Below are 11,714 nucleotides of genomic sequence, written 5' to 3' on the forward strand. Positions count from 1 at the left end.
TTCCTTGTGATAGATTTTCCATTTTCCCCACATCACGGCATCAAAACGCGCATGCGTGATTGCATGAATTCAGCCTCGTTACAGGCATCAGATTGAGCACAACACGGCACTGCCTCGCGTTAATTTATTTGTATGTTTTTAATAAAGGGGGTATTTTTTGTAACATGTCACATTTAAAGGCATATAGCATCATTTGCTCTACATGCATTTTGTTTGTGTCCAATAATAGCACCACTCAAAATCCAGAGAAAACTGTTGAAAAAGTAACCTATTGAAGTTTCAGCTCAGTGATTTATAGTACAATAATTTCTGGGAGAAAAAAGCAAGCACAACCTTTAATCATGGAACACGATTTCGTCCCAGCAAACTGTATGCGCAAAAATCAGTCAGGCACTTGTTGAGGTATCCAAAAGTGACCCTGGGAGTTTCAAAGAGTGTGCCCCAAAATGAATATGGGCCCCCATAAATAAAAAGCAGAACTGAAAAGAGCGCCCTCTCCTTTTTTGCACAAAGATTGTACGTATGGTGGCGATATTACAGAACTAATGCTGATTCCGTTCACTTGATCGGGCGGATCCAAACTTCCACATCAGTGTTCTTTCTACGCAGTTCCGCTTGAACTATCGTCTTGTGTAACTGCGTCCAGGCAGAATTGTTCAGATTATCATATCGGTAAGTTTCTTAATTTTTCCACCCATTTTGTTGTCGTTGTTTATGCCAATATTTCTGTCGTGGGAATTGTCAATGTCGTGGGAATTGTCAATGTAGTGACATTTGTCCAATGCATGTCCGGGTTTGTATTCGGTGTTGAACTTGAACGTGTGTGAATTTGTACATTGTAGGGGAGGAATGCAGTATCGCTATAGCCAATGCATCCTTGTTTTTACAGGCACGTCACCTCAAATTTGGTTAACCGACCAAGAGGGGTGCGCATTCACGGGTAGAACTGGTTCCCCTTGAAGTAAAAAGTGTGTCATGCGCAGTATTGAGATTTCAAAATGTTCGGACTTGAGTGCGCGTGTCAAAGTTGACCTCTATTAGCGGAAAAGTCAACACTAATATGCAAACAATAATGAACGTAGATGTAAACATGCTATTGAAACTTATAGCATAAATCCAGTGTTATTAAACTCTATAAAATCAGTTAGGCTAGAAGGTGCATGATAGTTTTATACAAGTTAATCTGTGTGGAAAAGAAAGCAATTGTTGAAATCTTCAATTTCCTTCCACATAGGACCCCATACAGATATATTGTGCACTGTGTAGTCATAAAAGGCTTATCAATCCATGATATATTCCCAAATACTGATCTACCAAATGTATCGATGCTCATAAAGGAGATTCTCATACGTGAAGAGGGCGAGTCAAAAAGTGACCGGAATTAACGATTTTGTTTATTAAAAACCAAACAAATTAGAAACACCAAAGAATTATATCTTAAAGAGCATGTTCTTTCACTCATATCAAATTTATCGATGCTCATAAAGGAGATTCTCATACGTGAAGAGGGCGAGTCAAAAAAGTGACCGGAATTAACGATGTTGTTTATTAAAAACCAAACAAATTAGAAACACCAAAGAATTATATCTTAAATAGCATGTTCTTCCACTCATACCTATTTTTTTTTTAATTGATCCATGCTATCTGAAGTTATGCATGTTAAGAACCCATTTTTATAGCTGTCAATGGAATGCCATTATGCTGAGTGAGAACAGATTACACACAAATTACAATACAAATGAGATTTTCATCATTTCAAGACTGAAACATTGTTTTTACTGTCAGATTGTGTGTTTTTAATACTAGTGGGGAAAATGTCATCTTTCCCCCCCCCCCCCCGAAATGTTAATGTCGATTTTGGCATGTTCTCCTTTGTAAGTTCTCCTCCATTCATTGATTGTATTTAATGGGTATTCATCAGTTCGTAGAACAGTGAATGATCAGTGGTGGACAGCTGAGTTTTGTGATCTTCATTTAAAAAAAAAAAGACGTAACTTGGGAATAAAGTATGCAAATTGAATGAAATTTTCACAGTTACTAGTCAATAACATGTACGTTATGGCTTTGTTTTTTGTTATACAATGGAGCGAGCCACATATTTTTTTGATATTGTTTTTCTAATTTGGTCACTTTCGTTTTGACTCACCCTGTATTGTTAGTCCCAACCAGAATAACAAGTGTGTTTCAAATTTATATCAGGAAACTCTGAAATGAAACTGAAACTCTTTGTTGCAAAGTTCAATTGATAGTAAAGTTACTATCGCTTTCTGTATCAGAAAATGCGTTTCCTGTTACTGCCCCCCCCCCCGAAAAAAGATTCCCAAGATGTGAAATGACGTTTGTGTAAAGTAACGTTTGGTTGAACCATAGAGCAAAGACACATGATTGAAGCGCTCATCGACTGCAATTTTGCACATCCGTTTCATCTCAATGCCATTAGGAATAATCATTTATGAAGGCATTTATTCAACGTTGCATCGCCATGCTCAAATTACATCTCATGCTAAACTTACATCTTCGACGGACAAGCTGTACAAAAGGCTTCTTCAATTTTTCAAATTCTCATTTCCAGCCCAATCTACTGATACCATGGCAACCCACGTTTCAGATGTCGGTCTGGCTCAAAATGCTGCCAAGGTTACTAACACCTTTGCATCTAATCTCTTCCGAGTGTTGACTGAGGGAGAAAGCTCCAACAACAACATCTTCTTTTCTCCTATGAGCATCTCCACTGCACTTGCTATGACCTTCATGGGGGCACGTGGTGAGACAGCAAGCCAGATGAGTCAAGTACTTCACTTCAACATCTTAGAAGAATCTGTCCTCCATCAGTCATTTGCTGACCTGAGAGCTCTGGTTTTCAGTCCTGAAGCACCCGCTGGTAAGACAGCAAGCCAGATGAGTCAAGTTCCTCCCTCCAACAGCGCAGAAGAATCTGTTCATCAGTCATTTGCTCGCCATAGGGCGCGTCCTGCAATTCCTTGCACTCTGGTAGCTGCCAACAGATTGTTTGCTCCTAAGGGATTGGATGTCCTTGCGACATTTGTTGACGACAGCATGAAGTACTACGGAGCCAGTATGGAAATTCTTGATTTCATTGGTGATGGGGAAGGTTCTCGTCAACACATCAACTCCTGGGTGGAGAAGCAAACTGCAAACCGCATCAAAGACTTACTTGCTGCAGGATCAATCGATGATATGACTCGCTTGGTGCTGGTCAATGCCATCTACTTCAAAGGAGATTGGGCTGCCAAGTTTGATTATCAGCACACAAATTTCAATGGGAAGTTCCGTTCTTTGGGTGGGTCCGAGAAGATTACCATGATGCACAAGACAGGCAAGTTTCACTATGCTCGTGACGATTCCGTGAGCAGTTCTATCCTGGAGCTACCTTACCTCAAGAATGAAGTGAGCATGTTCATCGTGTTACCTGATCAAGTGGATGGGCTGGCTGATGTGCAGAAGAAGTTGAGTCAAGATAAAATTGACTCCTGGGTGACAGATGCTCGTATGCGTGACAGTCCTACTGTCATCGTGTCTCTTCCAAGGTTTGACCTGGAGCAGGACTTTGTCTTGAATGATGTCTTGAGGAAGATGGGTATGAATGATCCATTTCATGTTGGCAAGGCTGACTTCTCAGGGATGACAGGAGACAAAGATGTCTTCATATCCACAGCGATTCACAAGGCTTTCTTAAAGGTGAATGAAGAAGGCAGTGAGGCAGCAGCAGCTACATCTTGGCCTATGTGCTTTGGTATCGATTTCCCACCAAAAGGTGCTGTAGAATTCAATGCAGATCACCCTTTCTTGCTGTTCATTTATGACAATAAATCCAGAGCTGTTCTGTTTATGGGACAGCTGTGCCAACCAAAACAGTAAACTTTGGTGTGGCAAAGTATGGATAATTGTCAATGACTGTAGAGCAGGTGTATTGAAGCACTTAAGCTAAACAACACTGGATGTGTTATATACACAATGCATATGTGATCTTTTGATTAAAACAATATTCTCTTCAGGACTTGTTGGCTAAAAAAGTATAACGTACAATGTTGGAATAAGCTCCTGTTCTTGAACTGTGATAGATGGTATAATATTATATAGCATTTTGTTCTCTCTTTTTTTCTTTAGAGAAGTTCTAGTTTGTTTATTCGTCAACATGAATTTATAAAGACATTTTGTTTGTTGCTAGGGAATGGACAGCGAATCAAAGAGTGTACATTGAAGCTTTTGATGAACAAAAACAATTGTAACATTATTCACAGATTCTTCATGTATTATATAAATAAACTGATGTGAATAATCAGGAATTTTTTTAATTGAAACTGGCAGATTTAGGTAATTGCAACAGACTTATATTCAGCGTGGCACACTTTGGAGATGTAAAATGAAGTTATAATATGAACACAGAAAGTTGGATGAATTAAGGAATACTTTCAAATGAAAATCAAAAACGGAAACCCTTGAACATTGGCCACAAAGCACATTGGTTTCATCAAACATTGAAAAAGGCTAAGGATGAATGTGTGTTCGCTGCACAGGGCAAAACTGACAACCTGTGTTAACATAAATCCACAAAAAAACTAGATATCAGAATCATCATGGGACTGAGGCAAACCTTCTACCGAAGAAATTCATACTGCGTTCAAGCACCAATAAAGTACATTGTTACATTTTCATTGTGTGCGTTAAGTCACATGAAAATCAATCAGGAAAAATCATAATATAATGCCTGAAGTATAAGTGAAATATGGGGAGAATCCTTAACGTTGAATCGTGAATATACGCCCTTGTAACTTTATATGCTGAAAAAAATAATGACGTAGAAATGTTCGTACACTATCAATTAACAGTAAACCTGGCAGTTTACTATTAGTGCATTGTTGTAATCACAGAGGTACGTATGTTCATGTAATAACAGACGTGATAAAAGACTGTGCGTGTTGTTAGACGGGTTTAATTTCTGGTGATTATGTTTTGCCTTATCTGTGAAATCATCTAAATCATTTTGTAAACATGGTCATTCCAATGATTCGTCTATTTTCGTCATAGGTAAGATCATTGACATATTTCCAGTATTCGGAATTAGCACTCAGAGCTGCATCATTTATAATAATTAGAAAACCTGCAGGTGCTTATTTTTTTGCACAATGGACGCCTCCATTGAGAATAACATACTCGGAAGTATTATTATTAAACCTGATACATTTTAGATTAATAGCGTGTAACTTTAATCAGAAGTTTTAACAATTAAGTGTTGCAATACAGCAGTTCGTTAGTATTAAACTGAAGCTTATGATTTTTTTCTTCGGTCTTTTTGTGTTCGCAAAAAGTACTGGGCCTGCATATACTGAATCCTGTAGTTCAATTCCAAGCCCAAAATACATACACCCTGCTGTTATAGCCTTTGTTGCAATCGTTACGGTTCTATACTCGTGCCCTGTACCCTAGCTTGGGCATTGACACAATGTCGGTGACGACAAGCTATTGAACAAATACGTGGGAGTTCGACGTCTGGATTTCAAAAAGGAAGGAAAATATAATGGAATTGAGGTCATCTAAGGCTATGAAAAGAATTGTTGGTCTAGTTTTTGACGAGCCAGCAATGCCTCTTTTCTTTACATTGTTTGTTGTGTTAGCTCTACGAGCAAAGGAAAGAATTCCGCAAATCGGAAAGTATAAATAACACTCCAAGGTGTTTCGTTTAGTCTATTGTCTGACGAGTGTTTCCCACAGTATATACACTTATAATCTACATAATAATGTCTTTGTGGAGTTTCCTGCTTTTGTGACAAGTGGGAACGACCGTTTTTATTGCGGGCATGACCAGTCCTCCCTTTTTGTAAATGGCTTCCACACCCCTAAAAGGGTAAATTTGGCTTCACGTCTAAAACAGTTTCTCGCATAAACATCTGTGCCAAGTTTCACGCTTTTATGAAAAAAAATTCTCAATATTTTGTCACATATCTGCTGGACTGTATTAGCCAGTGTTGCATGAGGTGTTTTTTTTCTCGTGATAGATTTTCCATTTTGCCACACTCACGGCCTCAAAACGCGCATGCGTGATTGCATGAAAACAGCCTCGTCACGGGCATCATATTGAACACAACACGGCACTGTCTCGCGTTCATTGATATCCTTTTTTTAATTAATGGGGATATATTTTGTAGCATGTCATATTTAAAGGCATATAAGTTCATTTGCTCTCCATGCAGTTTGTTTGTGTCCAATAATAGCACCACTCAAAATCCAAAGAAAATTTGGCAATGCTAACCTATTGGAGTTTCAGCCCAGTGGAGGATAGCACAATTTTTGAGAAAACAGTGAAAAGCAAGCACAGTCATGAAACACGATTTCGTCCACAGCACTCTCTGTATTCGCAAAAATCAGTCTGCCACTTGTTGCGGTATCAAAACGTGATCCTGAGAGGTTCAAAGAGTGTTCCCCAAAATGCAGATAGGCCCCTTCAATAATTAAGCCCACTGACTATCTTTTAAGCATTGTTTTCCACAAGTTATGTAGGCTTTCGTTCACGCAAGATGATTTCAACTCTTTAACTTTCTTTTTTTCATTTGATTTTTTTTAAGCATTCAGCATACGAACTTTACGACTCCACCCACGCGTGCCGCGGCATCCTGCTGATAGTAAATAAGGAATAAAAAGACTATTGGTAGCGCGTGCATAATGTCCGTGGACTGAACATAGAAATATAACAACTGTATATAAGCCTAGACACCTAATTATCGGGACTGAATAGTTAAAGCAGACCTGAAAATAGCGCCCTCTTTTTTTGCACTAAGAATGAGCGTATGGTGGCGATATCACAGAACTAATGCTGATTCCGTTTACTTGGCGATATTACAGAACTAATGCCGATTCCGTTTACTTGATCGGGCGGATCCAAACTTCCGGCTTTGTCAGTGTTCTTTATGCGCAGTTCCGCTTCAACTATCGTCTTGTGTGACTGCGCCCAGGCAGAACTTTTCAAATTATCATATCGGTAAGTTTCTTATTCCCCCCCCCCCGTGTTGTCGTTGTTTATGCGGATATTTATGTCTTGTGAATTGTCAGTGTTGTGATTTTGTTTCAATGGATTTCCAGGTTGTTATTCGGTGTTGAACTTGAACGTGTATGAATTTGTACATTTTAGGGCGGAGGAATGCAGTATCACTATAGCCAATGCAACCGTGTTTTTACAGCCACGTCGCCTCGTATTTGGTTAACCAACCAATAGGTGTGTGCATTCACGGGTAGAACTGGTACCCTGTGAAGTAAAACATGGGTACACGGGTATCCTAAAAGAAACCCAACCCTCAAAATTCAAATCCCAGGAGTTGTTGTTCAAATTAATTTATATTTTATTTTAACAGTCAAAGTTAATCTATGTGGAGTAGAAAGCAGTGTTGAAATCTTGAATCTTCTTCCTTAGGACCCCATACAAATACTGTCTAGTCATAAAAAGCTTATCAATCCATGCTGTATTCCCAAGTACTGATCTACCAAATTTATCGAGGCTCATAAAGGAGACTCTCATACATGAAGAGGGTGAGTCGAAAAAAGTGACTTTCGTTTCTTAAAAAGCAATTAGATTTGAAACACCAATGAAGTATATCTTAAAGAGCATGTTCTTCCACTCATCTTAAAAAAACAATTATACTGAAATTGATCGATGCTATCGGACGTTATGCATGTTTTACTAAAACAACCCATTTTTATAGCTGTCCATGGAATGCAATTTAGCTAAGTGAGAATTACAGATTACACACAAGCATTCCGATACAAATGAGATTTTAATCACTTCAATCAAGACTGAAACATTATTTCTACTGGCAGATTTTGTATTTTGAATATGAGGAATACGTTTGTTTCCGAACTGATAATTGCGATTTTGGTATTTTTTCCTTTGTAAGATCTCCTCCATTCATTCATTGTTCGTAGAACTGTAAATAATTTATCAGTGGTGCATGGACAGCTGAGTTTTGTGAATTTTTGTTATTGAAATAGACGTTACTTGGGAATAGAGTACACACATTTCGTGGAATTTTCACAGTTAGTAGTCAATAACATGTACTTTATAGTTGTTTTGTTATGAAACGGAGCGAGCCACATATTGATTTTATATTTTGTTCCAAGTTGGTCACTTTCGTTTTGACTCACCCGATATTGCTGGTCCCAACCAGGATGACGTGTGTTCCAAATTTATAACAGGAAACTTTGAAATAAAACTGGAACTCTTTGTTGTTGCCAAAACAAGTTCACTTCATATAAACGTTACTATGGCTTTCCGTCTCAGAAAATTTGTTTCCAGTCACTGCCCCCCCCCCGAAAAGGATTCCCAAGATGTGAAATGATGCTTGTATAGAATTACGTTTGGTTGAACCATAGAGCAAAGACCACATGATTGAAGCGCTTTTCTGCAGTTGTGCAGTTGTGCTAATCATTTATGGATACATGTATTCATTGTTGCATCGTCTGTTCGTCATGTCCCATTTACATTATAATGCTAAACTCAAATCATCGACGGACAAGCTGTATAAAAGTCGTCTTCAATTTCTCCAATCTTTCCAGCCCAATCTACTGATACCATGGCAACCCACGTTTCAGATGTCGGTCTGGCTCAAAATGCTGCCAAGGTTACTAACACCTTTGCATCTAATCTCTTCCGAGTGTTGACTGAGGGAGGAAGCTCCAACTACAACATCTTCTTTTCTCCTATGAGCATCTCCACTGCACTTGCTATGACCTTCATGGGGGCACGTGGTGAGACAGCAAGCCAGATGAGTCAAGTACTTCACTTCAACATCTTAGAAGAATCTGTTCTCCATCAGTCATTTGCTGACCTGAGTGCCCAGAGTTACTATGCTGATGCTCCTTTCACTCTGATAGCTACCAACAGATTGTTTGGTCAAAAAGGTTTGGATGTCCTTGCGACATTTGTTGATGACAGCAAGAAACACTACGGAGCCAGTATGGAGACACTTGATTTCATTGGTGATGGGGCAGGTTCTCGTCAACACATCAACTCCTGGGTGGAGAAGCAAACTGCAAACCGCATCAAAGACTTAATTGCTGCGGGGTCTATCGACGATTTGACTTGCTTGGTGCTGGTCAATGCCATCTACTTCAAAGGAGCCTGGGGTACCAAGTTTAAGGTCTCCAATACTTTTTCTGAGAAGTTTCACATTTCGGTAACCGAGGATATCAACGTTCCCATGATGCACCAGACAGACAAGTTCAACTTTGCTCGTGACGATTCCGTGAGCAGTTCTATCCTGGAGCTACCTTACTTCACGGACTGTCTACCCAACTTCAAGGACCGTGTACCTAAAATATGGAAGCAAGTGAGCATGTTCATTGTGTTACCTGATCAAGTGGATGGGCTGGCTGATGTGCAGAAGAAGTTGAGTCAAGAGAAGATTGACTCCTGGGTGACAGAAGCTCATATGCGTGAACGTTCTACTGTCATCGTTTCTCTGCCAAAGTTTACCCTGGAGCAGGACTTTGTCTTGAATGATGTCTTGAGGAAGATGGGTATGAATGATCCATTTGATGCTGACAAGGCCGACTTCTCAGGGATGACAGGAGACAAAGATGTCTTCATATCCAAAGTGATCCACAAGGCTTTCTTAGATGTGAATGAAGAAGGAAGTGAGGCAGCAGCAATAACTACATTTAAAATGAACTGGTATTGCCTAGATCGTCCATCGAAGAATCCTCCAGAATTCAAGGCAGATCACCCTTTCTTGGTGTTCATTTATGATATTAAATCCAAAGCAGTTTTGTTCATGGGACAGCTGTGCAAACCAAAACAGTAGACTTTGATTTGTGGCAAAGTATGAAGAATTGTGAATGAGTATAGATGATGTCTTGAATCACTTGACATCGTTCAACTAAACAGCACTTGATGTTTAATACACAGGCATATAATAGTCTTTTGATTAAGCACTCTATAATAAGGAAAAGTTTCCTGAGAACTTGTACCCTAAAATCAGTATGTATAACGTAATATAAAGTTGGATTAAGCGCATATTCCTTAACTATGATAGATGGCATATAATATAAAACGTTGTTACTTTTGTTTTGGTTTTTGTTGTTGACAAGTTACTTGTAGGAACTTCAGATTTAATGTGTTCATATTGAATTGATAAAAACAATTGTGTTTTGTTGCTTGGAGTGGACAGTGAAACAAAAACAAAAGCTTGTAATGAATATAACATTTATATAATTATATAGATATTCTTTTAAAGATTAATATATGTTTGTAATCAAGACATATTTCAAACGAGACTGGCATATTAATGTATTTGCAACAGGCTTTCATTTCAGCGTGGCACATGTTAAGATGTAAAAGAGAGTTACAATGTAAATACAGAAAGGTAGATACATTCACGAATACTTTGAAATAAAAAACAAAATCTGAAACCATGGCAAATTGAACACACAACTTATTGGTTTCCTCAAACATTGTAAAAAACCAAGAATTAATGTGTGTTCACTGCACAGGGCAAAACATACAACCTCTATAGTAGTGGTGGTCCTTCGGATCCGAAGAAGACGTCATAGTTTGGCAACTCGATGAACTCGAAGATGGCTCCGCAATCCGAAGCTGGATTGACAGAGTCTGGAGCAATGGGGGCATTGGAAGTCAGTCGTTGTCGTTGTTGTCGGCCGGTTGTCTCGCTGGTGGCGTTTTTCCCTCGCTGCAATCAGATGTTGTCGACGGGCCTCCTCGAACCTGGAGCTGGCCTTGTGCACAAGCGATCGCCAAAGTGGTCTATTACTGGCGTGGGACTCAAGGTCCTTAGGATGTATGTCGCACATCCGGAGGTTGGATTTGATGCAGTCCTTGAACCTCTTCTTGGGCCTGCCCTGCTTTCGTCTGCCGCACGCCAATTCGCCGTACAGCAGGTGTCTTGGCATCCGGTGTTCCTCCATGCGAATGACGTGCCCCACCCATCTCAGCTGGGCCTTGATGAGCACTGATTCTATGCTGTTAGACTTTGCACGGTCGAGAACCTCGAGGTTTGTGATGCGGTCATGCCACTGGATACCAAGGATGGAGCGGAGAGCACGCATGTGGAAGCTCTCCAGCTTTTTGATGTGCCTGCGATATAGTGTCCAAGATTCACATCCATAGAGGAGAGAGGGGAGAACCACGGCATTGTAAACTTTTAGTTTGGTCATCAGACGTATGTTGTGCTGGTTCAGGACTCTGTTGCGGAGCCTCCCTAGCGCTTGGCTTGCTTTGCTGATGCGGGTGTTGATCTCCTCATCAAGGGAGCCATCGTGTGAGATGATGCTACCCAGGTACCTGAAGCTCTGGATGTTGGAGAGCCGGGTGCCATCGATGGTGATGGTTGGAGGAGGGGAGTCGTTGTTTAAGGCAGGCTGGTGGAGCACTTCGGTCTTGCTGAGGCTGATTGTCAGGCCAAACAGCTTGCAGGCTTCTGAGAAGCGGTCCAGCATGAGCTGCAGGTCGGAGTCTGTGTGGGCCATCAGTGCGCAGTCATCGGCAAAAAGCGCTTCTTGGATGAGGTCGTAACGACACTTGGTTTTGGCGGTGAGGCGACGGAGGTTGAAGAGGGAGCCATCCAGGCGATAGCGGATGGAGACTCCTTTCTCCAGGTCTTGGTCGGCGTGGGATAGCATGTGGGCGAAAAAGATGTTAAACAGGACCGGCGCCAAGACGCAGCCCTGTTTCACACCATTGCTGATTG

The 11,714-nt window shown here is 40.3% G+C and overlaps 1 protein-coding gene across 2 annotated transcripts; it reads left to right on the forward strand.

The window, feature by feature from the left end:
* Nucleotides 1–523: 523 nt before the first annotated feature.
* Nucleotides 524–9,914, forward strand: LOC119727103 (serpin B6-like). 2 transcript variants are annotated; one of them, XM_038198967.1, is made up of 2 exons: nucleotides 524–672; nucleotides 8,566–9,914. In XM_038198967.1, exon 2 carries the CDS (start codon nucleotides 8,583–8,585, stop codon nucleotides 9,810–9,812), a length of 1,230 nt encoding a protein of 409 aa, XP_038054895.1. In that variant the 5' UTR covers nucleotides 524–672; nucleotides 8,566–8,582; the 3' UTR covers nucleotides 9,813–9,914. The 2 variants fall into 2 exon arrangements, with proteins under 2 accessions (XP_038054895.1, XP_038054894.1); XM_038198966.1 differs by lacking the exon at nucleotides 8,566–9,914 and adding an exon at nucleotides 2,573–4,762.
* Nucleotides 9,915–11,714: the final 1,800 nt, after the last annotated feature.

Source organism: Patiria miniata, unplaced genomic scaffold (assembly GCF_015706575.1).
Source record: "Patiria miniata isolate m_02_andy unplaced genomic scaffold, ASM1570657v1 HiC_scaffold_20, whole genome shotgun sequence".
NCBI classification, from domain to species: domain Eukaryota; kingdom Metazoa; phylum Echinodermata; class Asteroidea; order Valvatida; family Asterinidae; genus Patiria; species Patiria miniata.

Excerpts from the sequence above, each read along its gene's own strand:
- LOC119727103 (XM_038198966.1), top strand. The coding sequence starts at position 2,590 with ATGGCAACCCACGTTTCAGATGTCGGTCTGGCTCAAAATGCTGCCAAG.